Genomic DNA, 21,969 nt, shown 5'->3' on the forward strand with positions numbered 1-21,969 from the left:
TGCACACAGTGACTCACACCTGTAATCTCAGCACTTTGGGAGGCTGAGGCAGGCAGATTGCTTGAGCTCTGGAGCTCGAGACCAGCCTGGACAACATGGAAAAGCCCAATCTCTACAAAAATACAAAAATTAGGCAGGCATGGTGGTGTGTGTGTGTAGTCCCGACTACTTGGTGGGCTGAGGTGGCAGGATCGCTTGAGCCTGGGAGATTGAGGGTGCAATGAGCTGTGTTCAGGCCAGTTCACTCCAGCCTCTCCAAAGTGAGAACTCTGCCTCAAAAAAAAAAAAAAAAAAAAGGAAAGAAAGAAAGACAAAAAGAGAGAGAGAGAGAGAGGGAGGGAGGGAGGGAGGGAGGAAGAAGACAAAAGAAAGAAAAAAAAGGAAAACAAAAGAAAAGAAAAAATGGTACCTATGCACCATAAAATACTATGCAGCCATAAAAAGAATGAAATTATGTCCTTTGCAGTCACATGGATGCATCAAGAGACCATATTTCTAAGCAAATTAACACAGGAACAGAAACCCAAATATCACTTGTTCTCACTTATAAGTGGGAGCTAAACAATGTCTATTTTTTTGGACTACTAGAGGAAGGAGGGTAGGAGGGAAGTGTGGGTTAATAATCCACTTATTGGGTCCTGCGCTCACTCTCTGGATGACAGGATCTCTACCCCAAACCTCAGTGTCATGCTATTCACCCATGTAACAAGTCTGCACATGTAGCTCCTGTATCTAAAATAAAATATCAAATTATAAAAAAAAGAAACTGTAATTTCAAATAGTATACTCAATTATTATTCATGTTTTATTCTATATTTATTAACATACAATAATACAGGTAACTGGAAGACATACAGAAGAGACTCCAGACTTCTAATTACCCTGTAGATATTCCCTGGAGAACAGCAATGTCTAACAGAACCCGTCTTTTCACCCTAAGTATAAGAAGGCAAACAAGAGCTATGAAAGGTTTTGCCTTTAGCATCCTTTGGTAACATCCCCTAAACCATAATCCTCTTTGCCATTCTTCCCCTTTCTCCCTCCCTCCCTCCTTCCTTCCTTCTCTCTTTCCTTCCCTCTCCCCTTTCTTTCTTCCTTCCTTTCCTCTTTGCTGTGTCACCATTTACCTGTCTTTCTTCACAAGTCCTGGCTGGATTACTGTCTGGGCATTCCTGAATGTAAGACGTTCCCATCTCTTCAAAAGGTACTCTTTATATGCCTTTGATGGATGACTGTTCAAGGTGGAATTAGGACCACATTGGCCGAATCACCCTGGACATTAGTGCAGTGGCAGATGTTGCATGCAGCTCTTTCCCTTTGCAGTTTATAAGCAGTTTAGCATCTACTGTAAGAGATTACAATCTCAATGGGGGATCCAGACACATGAAAATGGCTCCAACACGTTGCAGGGATCAAGATTAGAAGTAGGTACAATATGGAAAGGAATCAAAGAAGAAAGAATGGTCAGAGAAGGTTTCATGCAGCCAGGTTTTGCAGGTTAAGAAGAATTTCAAAAAATGAGAATAGGCAAGAATAAACCTGGAGTAGGAAACAGCATGAGCAAAGGAATGGAGGCAAACAAGTAGAAGTTGAAGTCAGGAAAAAATCCATTATCTGGTATGGTTTTACAGGGGCATATAAGAGTATGTTTTTGGAAGAACATCATAAGATGAATTGGGGAAACATGGAGGAGTGAACTAATTTTGTTTTCCACTGAAGGAAACTTCTGATCCACATGAAATTCCAGTACCATGTTTGTTGAAAGGCATTAATTTCTTCCTTCACTTCTATCATCATTGTCATTGTTATCATAATCACCACTATTAAACCTTATGCATGTGTAGCCTTCTACTGTTTCTCATTCATGACTTCATTACATCTTTAAAACCTCATCACTGAGTTGATGACATGGCTTTGGTGGAGAGTAACCAAAACTGCAACTAATGCTGGCTTAAATAGTAAAAGGGATATATTTGCTCAAATTATTGTTAAGGTAATGTTGGCTTTAGGCAATGACTTGGTGATGTGACAGGGATTTGATTTTTTTTTTTTTTTTTTTTTGGTTTCTCTGTGTTGATCTCTTTGGGGTCACCTTTATCCTAAGGCCTGTTTCCTTTAGGAGACTAAGCTGCTGCTTCCTGGACTACATGCTATTTACCTTCTTCCCCCTTCAAATCTGGCAAAGAGGGCATTTTAATTTTAGTATTTCTGCAGAAGCACTGAGATTCGGTCTAGTTAGGACAGTGGTAAGTTCTCTACCCACCCCTGAACCAACCACTCTGGCTAAGGAGATGGAAGGTGTTGACTTAGCTTGGGTCAACCCAGAGCTGAGAGTGGAGTCAACCTCTGAGAAATCACATACTTCCCCAAATGGGAATTGAGATTTTTCAGGAAGGAGGAAATGAGGTAGAGATGGGTAGGACGAATGCTAAAGTAAGAAGCAACTGAAGAGTATGCTATGCAAAAATATAGCTACTTTTATTTCCCTTTCACAGCTGAGGAAATGGAGGTTCATAGTACTGTTAGTTCCACAAAGATGGATATAGTTCCCTAAGATCATATATGTCATGTGAAAAAAAATGAACTAAATGTATTATCATGGGACTCCAGCAGATAAAGGGATGTTACTATCCCTTTGGATAGACAGGACAGACAGGTGTCATGGGCTGTGACCCTGAGCAAGTTACTTAATTCTCCTCCTCCCCTTCCTCCTCCTCCTTCTTTATTTTGCTGGAAAATAGGGATAATAGTGGCACCTACTTCATGGTGTTATTGAGAGGAATAAATCAGACATTTGCAAATATGAGTGACCAGATGCCTTTCTGTGCATTATTGTTTTAGCCCCCACAGCACCCAAGGAAGATGAAGTTCCTGAGGCACAGTATGGTTATTGGCCATAGGAAAAAACCAAACCACTATCTTGTGAGTCCAAGCCTTACCCACCCTATTTTCACTGTACTGTACACTTAATGAGATCCCTAGCTCTCTGTATGAATGCCTTGCGTTTAACAGGATTCACACTGAGGGAACTACACATGCAAATTATTATTAGCATGAAAACAGGTAATTATTTTTTTTTTACATTTGCATCATCTCAGATGATCTTTGTGTTAGACATTCTTTAGCAAAGAATGACTGACTGAACTAAAGGGCTTGTGCCTCATTCAGACGGTCATTAATTCTAAATAAGAAATTCATTTCCTGTCACTCATGTTGCTTAAACAATGCAAAGCAGAGAGTGGCTACAGAGCAATCTGTAAGGGCTGGGACGGAAGCTGGAAACCACCTAGCCCAACCTTATAATTTACAGATGAGGGAAATGAGGGCCAGAACAAGGAAGGTCACACAATTAATTAGTGGCAGAGGCAGAGCGGGGACTGGAGCCCATTTTCTTTACTTCTATGCCAGAGTCTTGCCATTAAACCATGAATGTGATCATCTTACTTCTCTTTGGTTAGGAACTCCTTGATTGTTAAAAACATATTGGGGGCATGGATAGAGAGACATTTAATGTGACAAAGTTTCCAAAATGAAAATATATTAAGAATCCTTCACAAATTCCCTTGTGCTGTATTAATTTTATCATGATTATTTTTACAGTGCACTGTAGGGGCTGGAGGGAATAGGTATCTGTATGTATTGGATGGTCTCATTGGAGTTCTGCCCATGTAAAGGTATGAACTAAAAACATTTTACATTAAAACAGAGCAAATTAAAAAATACAAAAAAAAACTAGCCGGGCGAGATGGCGGGCACCTGTAGTCCCAGCTACTCGGGAGGCTGAGGCAGGAGAATGGCGTAGGCCCGGGAGGTGGAGCTTGCAGTGAGCTGAGATCTGGCCACTGTACTCCAGCCTGGGCGACAGAGCGAGACTCCGTCTCAAAAAAAAAAAAAAACAGAGCAAATTGCTTATGGTAACAATTGCATAATGAAGGAACACAATGAAGAATTACAGTTCAAATTACTTATCAGGTCTCTTCCATTTTCTAAGTTTTTAAAGTAGAAAATTGCACAGTATAATTACAGTAAGTTAATTTGCATTCATATTACAATTCAATGAGCAATTACATTCTTTTTTATTTTAAAAATATTTTATAAAGTGTGATTTGCATCACTGTGTTTCAAGGGAAGAATGGTGACTTTTCCCTTGTGAGATTTTTATGTGAATTCAATCATGTAGCCTATACCTTCCGGTAGAGAGTTGTGACCTCTTCATTGTCCTTTGGGACAAAAGGGAAGAGAACCATTTGAAATTTGACTCTGGCTTCACAGTTTGTGGACAAGAACTCTTCCAGGAATCACAGAATATCAAGGTTTGGGAGAAGTTAAAAGTCTTACTTACCCTTTCCCCATTCATTTTCACCATCTGAAGCTTGCATTTCTCTGTCAAATTCCTGCCAAGCCATCATCCACCATCTTTTTATTAACTCCTGTGCCAGGAAGTTCTTTACCTTCTGATGGCATCCACTTCATCACTGGACAATGCCTCCATTTTATGGAGGGTGCATCCATCTTGGTGTAACCATTCTCGCATTAATGGAATTTAAAGGGTACTTGTTAGACATTCATTGCTTTGGCAGTGCCCTGCCCAACACAGAACATCCTGTTTATATTGCGGGTATAACGTTTGATTCAGAACTTGCACTATTAGTGCAAGTGTCTGGGGTAAGCCATTATAGACCAGTGCTCACAAGGGTTGTAGGGGCTGGTCAGCTGCCCCACTTTCTCTGTGCCTGCTCTTTTGAAAAAATTTAAAATTAAGGCAAAATAGACATATTGAAATGTGTAGCTCTTAAGGGTAGTTTGATCAGTCATATGACGATGGTCCTGTGAGATTGTAATGGAGCTGAAAAATTTCTCTTGTCCTCATAATGTGGTGGTGCAATGTGTACTCACGTGTCTGTGGTGATTCTGGTGTAAACAAACTTACTGAGCTAGCTGTCCATCGTAGAAAAGTCTAGCACAGCCAGACACCGTGGCTCATGCCTGTAATCCCAACACTTTCGGAGGCTGAGTCGATTGGATCACCTGAGATCAGGAGTTTGAGACCAGCCTGACTAATACGGTGAAACCCCATTTCTACTAAAACCACATAAATTGGCCAGCTTTGGTGGTGGGTGCCTGTAGTCCTAGCTACTCGGAAGGCTGAGACAGGAGAATTGCTTGAACGTGGGAGGCGGAAGTTGCAGTAAGCTGAGATTGCACCACTGCACTCCAACCTGGGCAACAGAGCAAGACTATCTCAAAAAAAAAAAAAAAAAATTTGTCTAGCACATAGGCTTATGTATAGCACATAATATTTAATGCTGATAATAAATGACTATGTTTCTGGCCTATATATGTATTATACTCTGATCATTATTTTAAAGTGTACTCTTTCTACTTATATAAAAAAGTTACCTTTAAAACAGCCTTAGGCAGGCCCTTCAAGAGGCATTCCTGAAAAAGGCATTGTTATCATAAGAGATAACAACTCATGCATGTTACTGCCCCGAAGACCTTCCACTGGGGCAAGATGTGGAGGTAGAAGACAGTGGTACGGATGCTCCTGGGCCCTGTGTAGGCCTAGGCTCATGTGGGTGTTTGTGTCTTTGTTTTTAATAAACAAGTTTAAAAATAAAATAATTTAAAAAATTAAAAATTTAAAAATAGAAAAAACTTATAGATTAAGAAGATAAGGAAAATGTTTATACAGCTTTACAATGTGTTTATGTTTTAAGCTAAGTGTTATTACAAGATCTAAAAAGTTAAAAAAATTCAAAAGTTTATGAAGTAAAAAAGTTATTACAGTAAGCCAAATTAATGTATTATTTAAGAAGTCAAATTTTGGCTGGGCACGGTGGCTCACACCTGTAATCCCAACACCTTGGGAGGCTGAGTCAGTCAGATCACCTGAGGTCAGGAGTTCAAGACCAGCCTGTTCAATGTGGCAGAACCCCATCTCTACTAAAAATACAAAAATTAACTGGGCGTGGTGGCAAGTGCCTGTAGTCCCAGCTACTTGGGAGGCTGAGACAGGAGAATCGCTTGAACCTGGGAGGCAGAGGCTGCAGTGAGCCAAGATCATGCTACTATACTCCAGCCTGAGTGACAGAGCGAGACTCTGTCTCAAAAAAAAAAAAAAAAAAAAAGAAAAGTAAAGAAAAAAAGAGGCAAGCTTAAAAGATAAATTCAACGTAGCCTGCATGTAAAATGTTTATACAGTCTACAGTAGTGCACAGTAATGTTGTAGGCCTTCACATTCACTCACCACTCACTCACTGACTCATCCAAGCAATTTCCAGTCCTTAAAGCTCCATTCATAGTAAGTGCTCTATATAGGTAGAGCATATTGTATCTTTTATATTGTATTTTTACTGTACATTTTGTATATTTAGATTCATAAATACTTACCATTGTGTTATAATTGCCTACAGTATTCAATACAGTAACATGCTATACAGGTTTGCAGCCTAGAATCAATAAGCTATACCATATAGCCTAGGTGTGTAGTAGGCTCTACCATCTGGGTTTGTGTATTTATACTCTGTGATGTTCGCACAATGATAAAACTGCCTAATGATGCATTTCTCAGAGCATATCCCTGTCGTTAAACAGTACTATGCTGTATTTGCCTATATAACCAACACTACATTAAAGATAAGTTTATTCCATTATCCCAGAAATTTCCTTCTACCCCTCTCCGGGTAACCTATCTCCACTGAGGCAACTAGTATTCCAACTTTCACTTGCAGATTTATTTTGCCTGTTCTTGATCCTCATGTAGATGGAATCACAATAATACGCTCTTTGAGGTCTGACTTGTCTTCTTTTACTCAAAATGTTTTGAAGATTTGTCCATATTGCTGCATATGTCAGTAGTGTGTTTTATTTCTTACTTAATAATATTCTACTGTATGAATATTGTACAATTTTTGTATCCATTGTGCTGTGTGTAGACATTTGGATTGTTTCCAGTTTTGACCTATTATGAATAAACCTGATATACATTTTCTAGTATATGTGTGTATATATGTTTTATTTCTCTTGGGTAAATACCTAAAAGTGGAATACCTACAAGTACTCCTGAGTAGGTGGATGTTTAACTTTATAAGAAAGTGCCAGGTAATTTTCCAAAGGGTGATACCATTTTACAGTTGTACTAGCATTGTATAAAAAGCTCCACATCCTCATCAATTATTTAATGTTTCAAATGCTTAAATTTTAGCCATCTTAGTGAGTGTGAAGTGGTGTCTTATTACAGTTTTCTTTGCATATTCCTCTGGATCAGTGATATTGAGCATCTTTTCACGTACCTATAGTTTTTTTTTTTTTTTTTTTTTTTTTTGGTGAACTGTCAAAGTCTTCTGTTCATTCTGATTAGATTGTCTTTTCACTATTAATTGGAAGAATTTCTTTATTTTTTTGGATTCAAGTCCTTTGTCAGATATATGTATTGTGAATATTTTCCCCAAGTTTGTGGTTTACCACTAAGTTTCTTAATGTTTTCTTTGATCATCAAATGTTCTAAATTGTGATAAAGTCCAATTTATTATTTTCTCATGTTCAGTGATTTTTGTCTCCTCTCTAAGAAACCTGTGCATACCTCCAAATCATGAAGACACTTTCCAAGGTTCTCTTCTAGAACTTTTACCATTTTAGCTTTTATATTTTGTTCTATAAACGTATGAGGAAGAACTTGAGGCTGATTTTTTTCCCATATGTTTACGCATGTTTTTCAGTACCATATTTTAAAGACTTTCCTCAATGAACTGCATTGTCACCTTTGGCAGAAAAATCAAGTGCATTGATCTATTTCTGTATTCTCTATTTTGTCTCATTTGCCAATTTATCTGTCTTTAATGCCAATACCATAAGGTTTTGATTACTATAGCTTTCTAGTAAGTCTTGAAATCAGGTAGGATAAACTTGCTAACTTTGTTCTTCTTTCCCAGGATTGTTTTGGCTATTCGAAGTTCCTTTGCATTCTCATGTATATTTTTAATTTACTTGTCAGTTTTTTCGAAAAGTGTGCTAGGAATTTTATTGGGATTGTGCTGAATGTATACTTCAGTTTGGGGAGAAGTGACATCTAATCAATAATAAGTGTTTCAAACCATGAACATTGTATGTCTTCCCATTTATTTGGATCTTCTTTAATTGTTTTCATCAAAGTTTTGTAAATTTTGGTGTAGAAAGCATGCACAACTTTTGTTCAATGTATTTCTGTGTTATTATAAATTATAACTGTTCATTTTTCAACTATCTGATCAGCTGTGTAATTTTGGTAAATAATTTAACCTCTCTGAGTTTATTTCTAACTTGTAAAATGAAAGTTCATGTTTTTCTTAGAACAAAGGCAAGTATAAATATAAATACCTTTCTAGAGTGCTTTACATATTAAATTAAATTATATATAGGAAATGCATAATATCTGGTATATTAGACAGAAATTTTGGTTGAAAGTGAAAAAGAAATCCAACAACTTAAATTACCTTAAATAATAGAGGGGACATATTGGCTCATATAACAGAAAAATCTGGGGAACAATGGAAGTTGGCTTCTGGCATGGCTAAACCAAAATTCTTCAACAATGTCCTCATAAATCTCAATTTCCCCACCTCTTAGTCCTCTTCGTTACCTTAATTTTCAGAAGACTTTTTTCATGGAATGGGTTTCTGTAGCTATAGGCTTAACAACTTTCCAATTTCCAGCCTAGTAACAAAGAGAAAGCATTTTTTTTTCCAGTTGCTCCATCTTTTGCTACACAGTTTACCCATCTAACCATATCTAAATTCTGGTCAAGAAATGTGTTGCTCTGAGTCACCTGTCCAACTCTGGAGCTGGTTCAGGTCTACCAAAATTAAATGGAAAAAAAAATTACCAGGTGAAGTAATGGTTTCCCAATGAAATCTAGGTGTTGTTTTAAAAGAAGGAGGAATGGCCCCAGAGAGGCAGACAACACATACCTGTCATACTTTTAACCTTTAACATAGAGGCTACAAAATATGCAGCAGCTATATCATATGCTATGCTGATTCTTCTCTTTTTTGATATTCTGTAAGCATCAGAAATTCAGCCTTTTTTTTTTTTTTAAAGGAGTCTTGCTCTATTGCCCAGGATGGAGTGCAGTGGTGCAATCTCAGTTCACTGTAACCTCCACCTCCCGGGTTCAAGCAATTCTCCTGCCTCAGCATCCTGAGTAGCTGGGATCACAGGCACGCACCACCACACTCAGCTAAGTTTTGTATTTTTAGTAGTGATGGGGTTTTACCATGTTGGTCAGGCTGATCTTGAACTCCTGACCTCGTGATCTGCAGACCTCGGCCTCCCAAAGTGCTGGGATTACAGGTGTGAGCCACCGTGCCCGGCCCAGCCATTTTTTTTATAGCTTTTAGCCTACTCCTATTTTCAGGCATTAATATCACCTTAAGCTCCACTTTATGAGTGAAAAAAATTGGGGGTTTGTATTGAAACATAAGAGTCCTTTGACAATCACTTTAGCTCTCCACTTTTGTTTCTACTGTGCATTTAGCTAAAGAGAGCAGATTTCAGGCATAAATACAATTGCCAGTGTTGCTGCTGTCCTCTACCTGCTCCTTGGAAAAAATGAAAGGAGTGCTATTTATAGCTATTGTAAACCAGAGTCAAGTTTAGTAATGCTGCCACACAACCTTGCGCTGGAATCAGGCAAGGCTGGTACCACGAAAGAAGAGATGTTCTGTTTTGATGAAGTTGCATAGAAATATTTTTTTATTGCTTTTTTGACCTCAGAAGAGAAACAGCAATTGGACATTTTACTTATGTCCAGGGCATACAAGAGAAGTATCTGAAATGTAGTTAAAACAAGGTTTGCAAAGTATTTGTTTCTTGTTGTGTGTGTGTGTGTGTTTTTAAGTGGATCCTTTTGCTTTCACTCTAAATTTCAAAATTCTGATCATGGCACTTTGTAATTTGTTCATGCATGCTTCTCTAGAGTCAACTACAGCCACTCTCAGAGGGGAATCTCTGTTTTGCCTTTTTACATTCTATCTTTTTTCTTTTTCTTTTTTTGTTTTTTGGCCTGAAATACCTTTTCTTGCTTCACCTGGTTACCCAATTATCTTTCAGGATGACGTCACTTCCTTCATGAAGTCCTCTTCACATGCTACCTTGGGTTAAATGCCCCATTTGATGCTCCCTTAGCGTCCTGTACTTGGCATTGTCACAGTGTTCATCTCAATGTAATATGATTATGTGTTTCCTTCACTTGGCTATGAGTTGTTTCAGGACAAGTTTTTGTTTGTTTGTTTGTTTGTTTTTGTTTTCTTTCTCTGCCAATGCCTAACATTGTACCTGGTATAGAGCAAGCCATCAGTAAACATATTTTTAAAATAAAGGATAGACCTTTCTTATTAAAATACAGAATCTGAGTATAAACATGAACTTGAATAAAAGGGAGAGTGAGAGGATTATAAACCTTTGAAATCGTACACATTCTATGTTAGTATACTTTGAGCATATTATATCTCTATTAAGCTTGGTAGGAGTGTTCCGACTGAACTTTATTAAAAATTGTATTAACTCGAGGCTTTATGTACACAGAAACATTCCTAACAAGCACGACAAACTATTTAATGAATTGTGGCTGTGTAATAATTTGTGTTTGAAAAACTCCATTCCACTTACAATATCATCACAAAGGGTAACATATTTAGGAGTAAATTTAACTATCGATGTGAAAGATCTGCACATTGAAAACTGAAATGTTGATGAAAGAAATTAAAGACGACGCAAATGAACGGAAAGCTATCCCATGCTCATGAAGTAGAATAATTAATGTTGTTAAAGTATCCATACTATCCAAAGCAATTGATAGATTCAATGTAATCCCTATAAAATGCTACTTACATTTTTTCACAGAAATAGAAAAAAATCCTAAAATGTATATGGAACCACAAAAGACCTTGAATAGCTAAAGCAGTCTTAAAAGATAATTACAACCCAGAAGCATCATACTACCTGATTTCAAAGTATGATACTGGAATAGTATGATACTGGGAGGAAAACTGACACCTAGACCAATGAAACAGAATAGAGGGCCTAGGAATAAATTCACCCATCTATCATCAACTAATCTTTGATAAAGTCATCAAGCATATATAAAGGGGAAAGGATAGTCTTTTCGATAAATGGTGTTGGGAAAACTGCATGTCCACAAGCAAAAGAATGCAATTGAATCCTTATGTCATACCATATATGAAAATCAACTCAAAATGGATTAAAGGCAGATGCAACACTTGAAATAATAAAAATCCTGAAACAAAACACAGAGGAAAAGCTCCTTGGCATTGATCTTCACAATGATTCTTTGGATATGGCACCAAAAGCATACGCAACAAAAGTGAAAGTAGACAGATGGGACTACATCAAACTAAAAACTTCTTCATAGCAAAGGAAACCATCAAAAAAATGAAAAGGCAACTTACAGAATGGGAGAAAATATTTACAAGCCATGTATCTGATAAGGGGTTAATACCCAAAATATATAAGGAACTCATTATTACTCAATAATAGAAAACAAACAACCTTATTTTAAAAATGGGCAAAGGACCCGAATAGACATTTTTGGTTTGTTAAAGAAGGCATATAAATGGCTAGCAGCATGTAAAAAGTTGTTCAATATCACGAATCATCAGGGAAATGCAATGAAAACCACAATGAGATATCACCTCACACTCCTAGCACTTTGGAAGGTGAGGCAGGAGGATCGCATGAAGTCAAAAGTTCAAAATCAGCCTGAAAAACATAGCCAGACCTTGTCCTTATAAAACTTCTTGAAAATTAGCCTGGCATGGTGGCACTTGCCTGTAGTCCCAAGATACTTGGGAGGCGGAAGGAGACGGGTCCCTTGAATCCAGGGCTTTGAGGCTGCAGTGAAATCATACTACCTGATTTCAAAGTATGATACTAGAATAGTATGATACTGGAACGAAAACAGACACAGATCAATGAAACAGAATAGAGGGCCTAGGAATAAATTCCTAGTGATGGTACCACTACACTCCAGAATGGGTGACAGAGTGAGACCCTTTCTCAAAGAAACAGAACAAAACAAAAAACAAAACAAAGAAACAAAAAAACAGTTTTGTTCTTTTTTTTTTGTAAAAGACAAATGTAAGAAGTATTGGTGCAAATGAAGAGATAAGGGAACCTTTGTATGCTGTTGGTGGGATTGTAAATTGGTATAGCCATTACGAACAGAGTATGAAAGTTCTTCAAAAAACTAAAAACAGAACTACCATATGTTCCAGCAATCCCACTTCTGGGTATATATCTGAAGGAATTTAAATTAGTATCTCAAGGAGATATCTGCACTACCATGTTCATTGCAGCATTATTCACAATAGCCAAGACACTGAACTGCCCTAATGACTGTCAACAGATGCATGGATAAAGAAAATGTGGTATATATGTCTACAATGAAATACTATTCAGTCTTAAAATAGAAGGAAATCCTACCATTGGTGACAACATGAATGAACCTAGGGGACATTTTGTTAAGTGAAATAAGCCAGACCTAAAAAGACAAATACTGCATGGTCTCATTTGCATGTGGAATCTAAAGCAATCAAACTCATCAAAGCCAGAGAATAGAATCATGGTTGTCAAGGGCTAGAGAGTGGGGAAAATGGGGGGATTTTGGTTAAAGGGTAAAAACCTTCAGTTATATGATGAATAAGTTCTGGAGCTCTAATGTATAGCATGGTGACTACTGTTAATAATTATGCACCATGTACTTGAAATTTTCTAAGCTCTTAACTGTTCTTATCACATGCACAAAATTAGTAACTATGTGAAGGTATGGATATGCTAATTAGCTTAATTGTGCTAATTATTTTACAATGTATATGTATATCAAAACATCATCTTGTACATCTTAAATATACACAATATTGAGGCATTATTTGCCAATTATACCTCAATAAACTACAGAAAAAGAAAAAAGTCCATAGTTTACACCATAAAATTTTATTACACTCTAGCCAACGAGTGTTGTAATTGAAATAATTGTAGGAATAAACAGAACTAAATAAAATATAATACACAAAATGGGCTTCTTTGCATTTCTTTCTTTGGAGGAGTAGTAATAGCTAATAGGACTTATGATTTCTGACATTTGATTTTGATTTCCATCATAGGTCAACCAGCACTTACATAGGCTTCTCCTTTGAGTATCTTGAAAATCATGTGCATAGTTATAAATTATGTAAAGTTCAATAAAACTCTATTTTGCCCATGTGCAGGCTGCTCATGCCTGTGTCTTTTATTTGGTTGACTCCAACATCCTCAAAGGTAGAACATGTTTCTGATTTATCACCATTATTCCCATTATAAATGCCTGTCAAATTAAAATGAACTATTTTAGAACTATTCTGGGAAGAGAATCAATGTTTATGGGGTGACTGATTTATTCAGTGCCAGGCACTTCCACTTCCTTATCTCATTTAAGGCTCACTGTGATCTCAAGAAGCAAGTATGATCCACCACCATTGTAGGGTTGAGAATTTTGACGTTCAGAGAAGTAACTTGTCAAAGATGAACGAAGCTCATTAAATTCCAAACTCCATACTTTATCCAGTATAATAAGAGTGCCTTCCCCAATGGCCTGTTGTGAAGGTTAAATGAGTTAATATACGGAAAGTATCAGAACTGTGTCTGAAACATAATAAACAATATATACATCTTTGCTGTTCTTATTTTACTGTTTCTCAGGGTAGATGATAAAGAAATGTTCACTGAGATTTTTTTCTCATGCCATTCTTAATACAAATGACATTGTTATTTTTAAAAAGAACAAAAGAAAAAAAAAACCTTAATTCTTAGGTGACTTGTTTCATGACGTGTTTAGTACAACAACTTAAAATGTTCCTTTAAGATTTGGTTTAGTTTAACTTGAAAGATCATTGGTGGGTAGTTTGTGTGCAGTTAGCATCTACATGTTATGCCTGGATTTGAGAAAAGCTTTGCTTGTTACCCCTGTTGAATTTCAGGGAAATTTGCCCAGTTTCCATGGTAGACTTGATTCAACACTGAGCAGAGATAGAGTCTTGTATTTCCATTACTTGGCCAATTCAGTGTCATGAATTCCCTTCAAAGTCTGTAATCATCATATCAATAGAAAGCCAAACAAAGTGAAAGGTGGGTGAAGACAGGTTTTAAAAGTAGGGCCTTAAGATGCATGTAGATGGCCTTCATGTTCTAAGGCTATCCTCAAAGCATTGAGAAACTTTAATGTTTTTGGCAGTCAATGAGAATTTAGACCTGTGCGTCCATCATAACAGTTTTCTACCTTCCCTCCCCGTTTCGACCATGTCTTCTCAGATTTGTCCCTCTTTTCTTAGTAGAGTTTAGACACTTGAGATGTGTCTTCATAGATGAAGAAACTGAAGTTAATCTTAATTGAGTTGCCTGGTAAGCCTGAACTTCCTACACAGTGTAGAACCATATCTGGCGTCAACTGTCCTCAGTTTCCAGAACTCTGGAAAACTTGGAGAGACTTGGGCTAGTTTCCCTGCTCCCCACCCTTAGATTATCTGGTCACACCCGGAGGTAGATAGAAACCGAGCAGTATCAGGGATAGGACCTCCCTCCCACCTTTTTGGGAGTTTCATCTGATCATCTCTTCTTGCAAGACTGCATTCTGCTATGACCTCACAAATTTTTCTTGTCTCTATGTAAATTGCTGTCTTTTCAGGTGGTGCGTGACAGCCTCCGTTTGCTCAGGCCTCCATTTGTGCGGAAGCTGTTATTATGGAGTAAGTTTAATGGGTCGTGAATTTTGTAGAGAAAGGGAGGGTCTCTTGATGACTCTGTATGTACCAGCCCTGGACCTACTGGCTCCACAAGGAGTGCATTAGGCTAAATATTTTTAGCTCATTGACTCTGGAGGTAACAACCCTAAAAGCTTCATTAAATTTCCGTGGGTGAGTGTCTGAAGCTAAGAGGTAAAAAAAAAAAAAAAAAAAAAAACCAAAACAGAAAAGCACAAATCCATCGCATTAGCTTTGTTATTACACAGCTGGAAAACAGAAGTGTAGCCCCCAAAAGAGTAAGGGTAAACTTTTTAAGGAAGGGTTGCTTGCCTCTTGCTTTCCTTTTCTGCACCTGGGTCCAGCAGGGTGGTTTGTGTGCAGTGCGAATCTACACATTATCGACTTGATTTGATTCTCCAGGCTCCTCTCTCCTCCTGCGTTCAGGCCTCTGGAGACAGGTATGCCACACAACAGGGATTCCTGGAATTGAATCCAGTCTCAGGGTGGAAGAATGTTCAGAAGGACCCAATCTTTTCTGCGACTTGGTGTTTCTAGGATCTTTGTAAGCTAGGACCCTAAGCAAGGAGCAACCGACTGCGTACTCGCTGGAGCCGTCTCCCGCACAGCTTCGGATCAGAGGATTGTTTACTCCCAGTCATTCTAAGAGCCGAGTAAGGGAGTTGGGGGGAGTAAGCCGGAGTTAACCGCGGTCTGCATACTCTCAGGGGCACGGGTCTTTCCTAGGACGGAAACGTGACACATGCTAGCCTTTTCCCTCCCAACTTGCCCAACTTTGCCTGGGAAGCCTCAGTCAAAACAGGAGCCACCGAGCCTGCGCTGGCGGCTGGGAGCGAGCGCCCCCTCCTGCCAAGGGGCGTGGGGGCAACATGCCCTCACAGAGACCCCCCTCGTGGTTTCGCCCATAATGGCACTCCGTATATTTGGGTATGCGTATGTTTTCGAGGCTTGGATAAAAGGGTAGACCCTAGAGAAAAATGAGAGGGGCCAGGCGGAGCTGCGGCCAGTGGTGGTGATGGGGGAGAAAACACTGGCTACTTTGTGACAACCCCCTCCCTTACCCTCTTCACGCTGGCGAGGCTGGGGCGGGGACCCCTCGCTCTCGGCTTGTCTCTCCCGCTTCCACGCCAGGATGGAGAGAGCGCGCAGGGGCTCCAGAGGCGCGACTGCAAGCCGCGGCGCCCCCGCTCGCTCGCTCGCTCGTTCTTCCACCTCCTCGTCGCCACCGCGGCTCGGCTAAGCTCTCGGAGCGCGCTCAGGCTGCGCAGAGAGCGCCCCGGAGGGAGCTGGAGCCGCGAGGCCGGGGCGAGGAGCGCACTACCAGGCGGCGGCGGCGGCCGGGGAGCTAGTAGGTGAGCGGCGCCGCTGGGCGCCGGGCGGGTGCGGGGGCCGGCGGGGCGGGGGCCGCGGGAGGAGGCGGGTCCGCGCGGGTGGCGGTCTCCTCCCTCTACTCTGACGCGGGGCCCGTGGCTCCCGGGGAGGATGGACCCAGCTCGGCGCTCGCCCGGGCTTCCCCGGGCTGTAGAGCGCGCCTGAGTGCCGCCGCCCGCCGGGCATGGGTAGCCGCTTCCTGGGCGGCTGCGGCAGCGGAGGAGGATGCTCTGGGCTAGGCGAGGTGAGGCGCGGCGGGGGCGCGCGGCAACCCTTGAGTTCAGCGCGTCAGGTGCCCCGCGACGACGCGGCGCCGGGGAGCCAGCTTCGCTGGGGCCCCCGGCGCGGAGGAGGGCTCCTGGGACGCGCCACTCAGCAGTTTGGCTAGGGGTGGTGCGAGGATGGCGACTGCAGCAGTTTTTCGCCTTCTCCCTCCACTTGCTGGGAGGAAAGGGGTGACTTCTCTTTCTCTCTCCTGCCACCCACCCCTGCGCCCCTGTCTCCCTACTTCTGACCACGCGCGATCCTGTCTCCAGACTTGTCCACCCTTGACACGCGTCTCTCTCCAAGACCCCCTGCGCCCTCTTTCCTCCTGCGGTCTTGGCTCTGTCGGTCCTCGAGCCTGCCTTCTCCCGCTGTCCTGTGCTCCCGAAACTCCCTCCCTGCTTCTCTGGTGGCCAGACCCTCTTCCTCACTCGGCCGAACCCCGTTCTCACTTCCCTACTCCTCGGTAGCTAGGTTCGGCTTCGACCTCTCGAAAAACCGACTCTATCCCAGTAATCCCAGCCCTTTCGCGGGCACCGTGAGAACTGGATCCCGCGTTCCTCGGACCCCTGCCTTTCTTCGGATCTTCTGTGGACTCTGTTCTTTGCCGCTCGACCCCCTCCATCCACTCCCCAGCACCCCCCTGCCCACACGCCCAGTTAGTCCCCTCCCCAGCCCGCCTCTCTTCCTTCTCTCTGCTCCAGACGCTCTGACTTGGATGCAGAGAGCTCAGTTTTTTTTTTTTTTTCCTACCAGGGAAACTTTAAATCTCTGTGGTTCGGCTCGTAAGGCAGGCACACAAGAGGGTGTCAACCGCCGAGAGAACCCAGAGGCAGGGAGTCCGAGATGGGGGGAGGTCGTGTCGCGGCGTCTGAAAGGGGCCACTGGGTGAGTGTACAAAGTAAATTTCAAAACCAGGGTGACTGCTGCAGTCAGGACTCTGCCTCCGCTGGCTGCGTCCCGGGGAGTATTATTGTGACCCCTGGTGGGAGGGCGCATCTTTTCTCTGCACTTTTTAAGGCGCTTTTTTTCTCTGTTTTTGTTTTTTGGTGGTGCTGGTGGGCCTCATGGGGGCCAGTGGGCACAAGGGAACGCTGCCTGGAGAGGCGGACGCCACTTGGCTGCTCCCAGACCTGCCAGACTGTGTACGTTTCACTCCGTGTGAACTACCCCCAACCCCCAACTGCATCGCACAAGTCCTCATTGTTGGGGGTCTGCTGGGGCACTTCCGCTTAGGCTGGGAGAGTCTGAAGGAATGGCGTGGGGGTGGGGAGGCCGGGGGCGTTTGGCGACCGCTCGGCTCTCGGCGGCGGGCGGAGTGGAGAGCGCCGCGGCGCGGGCTTCTGTGCGCTCCGGTGTGTGTGTGTCGCGAGGCTGGGGTGCGCGCCCGCGTGGGTCGGTGTCTGCGTGTGCGTTTGGATGTCGGCGCACGCCTATGTTTAACTCCGTTAGAAAGAGGGGCGAGTGTAGAGCTTGCGGTAGCGAGAGCGCCTTTCTCCGCCTGGGAGCTGGACGGGGGCGAGCCCGCCTGCGAGCTGGATGCTCCAGTGCAGCTCCTAGCCAGCCAACAGGGACCGGGGGTGAGAATCCGCGCCGTCGTTTCCACCTCCTTCCTGCTCCCCTCCTGCTGGCCAGTTAAATACACTTTCAGTGTTGATAGTTTTGAATAAAGGCCGTGTGGAGATTCCACTACACTTTACAACACTTAACGTTTTCAAGTAATCATATAAATTAAAGGTGGCTTACGTTTTAGAACCCCCTAATTATCCAGTTCACGTTGGTACATTTATGTGCCAATTATAGGTCTTTGGGAAATCCATAAAATTATAAACCATCCCCACCCCTTGAATTAGCACCCATTGTTTTTGTGATCTCTGTGATGAGTGATTCTGGATGGCACCGGAACTGCGCAGGCACGAAGATAGATGGGGGTTCGGAGATGTCAGAAGGAGTAGGGCCCCCCGCCACCCCCGTCTCTTTCACTCCCTATCCTGACAAGGCTTGGTGACAATTCTGGGAACCTAAAGTGATCAAATATTTTCTTGATTTCCTATTGAGAAGGGCGACCTAATCAAAGCTGTATAAAAGTCAACTTCTAAGCAATCAGAAATTGTCTGCTGATGTCCTTGATTGAAACCCCAGCATTCAAATGGAGTATTGAAGAACTCGCAGAAAGGTCTTTTGAAGCACTATTGTTCTTTTCCGTACACAGAGTCTCTCTTAAAGGTTTAGGAAGTTCAAAATGCAGTGGTTTGAAAGGACTGACTTTGTAACTATTTGGCAACGCTGGGAGGATCCGCAGGGATGAGAAAAGAGGCCGAGGTGGGAAGTGCAAATATGTTGTGACCATCTTCTTGGGAACGGTGCTGCTATCAAGTAGGAATTCGGTTCTACCCATCGAGTTGGCAATTAAGTCTCTTCTAAAGCAGATTTAGAAGATGATTTTTAGTAGTTTTTATTTTTTAGTGGTTTGCTTAAGGTCTGAATAGGCATATCTGAAACGTTTAATCATGTTCATTGTAGTCAACGATAAAATCTGAATAAAAATTACTTATTGTTGATGAAGCTCATCTCACAAGCTGTTTCACAGTATGTTTCATTTGCAAGACACACCATTGTGTGAGGCTGCTGGGAAGAGATTGTATCACGTATTGTTCATTTTCTCCTCCCAACCCAGAGAGGAATATTCTTCTTCATTCCCCTTTGCCCTCCAAAGTAATTTTTCTTAAATGGGTGAGTGTTTGGCTTGGTACCTGATAGTACCCATCTAAAAAATTGCATTTGGTAGATTTAGGATGCTTGGAGCCACCCTGCAGGCAGATGAAGAATCTAATGGAGGCAGCATTTCATTTTGATAATTCACTCAAGTCAAACATTTTGTTTTTGCTGGGATTTAATCCTTCTCTCAAGCTAATAAAGCAAACAAAGCAAGAAAATCAGAGTTTATGTCTTTTAGATGGCACTTTAAAAATAGTATAAATTGAAGGGTATTGTCAGGAACTTTAACGTTATTTAGGACTTCCTGAGACAAAGAATACTCAGTGGTTGAGTTAGGCAGTTGAGGATGAATCGCTTAACCTCTCACAACCTTGCTTTCATCATCTGCAAAACGGACAACATTACCTACCTTGTGGGTCTTGGAGCAGTTTTATGGGGAAAATCGTATGATCGGGTGGTTTGGCACATAGCAGGATTTCAACAGAGTGATAACTCTTAGTAATAGACAGCATGGAATTCTGTTCAAGAAGGTGGATGGCATTTGGAATGGGAAGACCAGGATTGAATCCAGCTACTTCTGACTTTGATGTTTGGCAAGTCACCTTTCATGTTAATAAAACAGAATAATTAACCTTTATGGAGTGCTACTAAGAGTCAGGAATGCTTCTGAGCACTTTACACATATTAACTTATTTAATCTTTAGATAACCCTAGGATGTGGATACTTGTATTCTCATTTGCATTAGCTAGATAAGGAAACTGGGGCACAGGAAGATTTGTTAACTGGCCTGAGATTACATAGCAAATAAGGGATGGAACTAGGATTTAAACCCAGCCATTCTTGTTCCAGGGTCTGTCCTAACCACTGTTATGCTGCCTCTGAGTGAGGAAGTGATCCCAGCTAGTTCCCAGGGTGTAAAATTTAATGGAGAATAATGAAATAGTAAGACTTCTATAGGAGCAAGCTGCATATTTCCCCATTTTTAGATGCTAGCCACACAAAATGGTGTTACCTTATTATCAACAGGGAACGGGACAATGATAGGCATTTTGAACACTTGTGACTCTGGCAGTTTCTATCAGGCATTGGTTAGTAATGGTTCACATCTGGTTACTCTGTGAAAATGTTTATTAATTAGGTAACAATTAGTAATCAATTAGTAAATAATTGTTTAGGCAATTAGTAATGCAGAAACAGCACTACTGCTTTTCTCAGTTACTAGCTGTGGTCAGCAGAGATTCTCAAACTAAAAGGTTGTTTGACAGGTGGTAAGGAGTCTGGACTTGGTTTCTGGACTGCCTGGCTTCAGATCTCAGCTCCACCAGCTCTGCAAGCTGTGTGGCCTTGGCCAGCTGATCTACCTTATCTGTGCTTTAGTTTTCTTTATAATGAAATAACAATACTTACCTCATAAAATTATGAAGATTACAGGAAGTAACACAAAGTGCTTAGAATAATACCTAGCATGAACAGTTACTTAGCTATTAGTGTTATCTTTCTTTCTTTCTTTCTTTTTTTTTTTTTTGTTGCCCAGGCTGGAGTGCAATGGCACAATCTCAGCTCACTGCAACCTCCACCTCCCAGGTTCAAGTGATTCTCCTGCCTCAGCCTCCCGAGTAGCTGGGATTACAGGCATGCACCACCATGCCCGGCTCGTTTTGTATTTTTAGTAGAGACAGGGTTTCTCCATGTTGGTCAGGCTGGTCTCAAACTCCTGACTTCAGGTGATCCACCTGCCTCGGCCTCCCAAAGTGCTGGGATTACAGGCGTGATCCTCCGCACCCGGCCTAGTGTTATCTTTCAAATGAGATAAAAACCCATCCCCTAGATAATGAAAAAGTTTTCTATCATTGATATTCTGAGAGTTATGTATCCCAATATTATCTGGTCTATCTTTAGGAAGAGATACATTTTAGGATTTTAGGCAAATTTTTTTTTTAATTGGAAATATTTCCTTACACATTTTGCCTGTTTGTGAAGAGGAGTTGTGGAAATACACATCATGTTAAAATTTCCATGCCATTTTACTTTTCCACAGTTATTCTGAGGAAAGTAAAATGACTTTGATTGAATTCTAGAGGTGTGTTTGTCAACTCTCCTAATTTACAGATTGAAAGAATATTAGACTTGCAGAGATACGTAACTTTACAGCTGAGAGGCACTCGCAACTCGGGGTTCTTGGACTCCTTGTCCAGTGCTCCTTTCACTAGACCAGATTGTCTCCTATACCAGGATAGAGACGTGGCTTGAAAATATAAATAAAACTTGGCAGAGAAGGTGTTGTCAGGCTAAGAGCATGAGCCAGCTAGACATTCTGTACTGAAAAAAGCATGTCAGTAGGAAAAGAAAACCCCTCCTCTGGTATGTACATTTATATCCATGAAAACTCGCACTGAACTGAATCTGTGAATTGCATATCAGGATATGAACTCGTGTAAAAAAATGAAAACAATTCATTAATCAAATTAATCACCTGGATATTTCCCTTTGATTGGAGAGCAAATGTTCAGGTTTCTTTTTCTTTGACATGTTCTTTTTATTTTTCTTCCATTTGGTCTTCAGATGGGGGAAGGTTTTGGTTCAGGAATCGTAAAACTCCTCTGGCATCTATTTTATGAAATATGTAGCATATTCTATTGGAAAGAAATTGCCAGCTTGCTTTTATTATTATTATTTTATTTTATTTGAAGCTGACATATAACCAATCTGCAATGCCAGTGGGGGAGTCTCATAAACAGAAAGGAAAATAGAAATAAAATTCTGCTGAATAGAAGAGATGACAGCTGAAATGATGAAAATTTTGTGGTGGTGAAGGCGGGCTGT

At 41.2% G+C, this 21,969-nt stretch overlaps 2 protein-coding genes across 43 annotated transcripts in view; one reads left to right on the forward strand and one right to left on the reverse strand.

Moving 5' to 3' along the window:
- DAB1 (DAB adaptor protein 1) overlaps positions 1-21,969 on the forward strand; it is a 1,247,092-nt gene that overhangs the window by 802,147 nt on the left and 422,976 nt on the right. For 24 of the 42 annotated variants that reach the window (XM_015452158.4, XM_074005767.1, XM_074005808.1 and 21 more), the window contains exon 1: positions 16,242-16,407. The exons of 3 other annotated variants lie outside the window; for them this stretch is intronic. The gene's annotated coding sequence lies outside the window, so the exon portion shown is untranslated. Of the gene's footprint in view, positions 1-15,692; positions 15,720-15,901; positions 16,145-16,241; positions 16,408-17,219; positions 17,316-21,969 lie in introns of those variants that run through there. 15 more of the 42 variants (XM_015452163.4, XM_065521828.2, XM_074005784.1 and 12 more) reach the window with 3 other exon arrangements.
- Positions 14,927-17,052, reverse strand: LOC123572855 (uncharacterized). The gene is made up of 3 exons (XM_074036849.1): positions 16,880-17,052; positions 15,854-16,547; positions 14,927-15,254 (listed from the first exon to the last, which is right to left on the reverse strand). The coding sequence occupies exons 1-3, from the start codon at positions 17,050-17,052 to the stop codon at positions 15,033-15,035; spliced, it is 1,089 nt and encodes a 362-aa protein (XP_073892950.1). The 3' UTR covers positions 14,927-15,032.

Source organism: Macaca fascicularis, chromosome 1 (assembly GCF_037993035.2).
Source record: "Macaca fascicularis isolate 582-1 chromosome 1, T2T-MFA8v1.1".
NCBI classification, from domain to species: Eukaryota; Metazoa; Chordata; class Mammalia; order Primates; family Cercopithecidae; genus Macaca; species Macaca fascicularis.

Bases quoted from the DNA above. Each gene is read 5' to 3' on its own strand.
- LOC123572855 (XM_074036849.1), bottom strand. From the start codon at position 17,052: ATGGAGGGGGTCGAGCGGCAAAGAACAGAGTCCACAGAAGATCCGAAG. The intron at 16,548-16,879 runs GTGAGAACGGGG...CACCACCCCTAG, and splicing joins AGCTACCGAGGAGTAGGGAA to CCAAACTGCTGAGTGGCGCG. The intron at 15,255-15,853 runs GTAAGGGAGGGG...ATTCAATTCCAG, and splicing joins GCCTCGCCAGCGTGAAGAGG to GAATCCCTGTTGTGTGGCAT.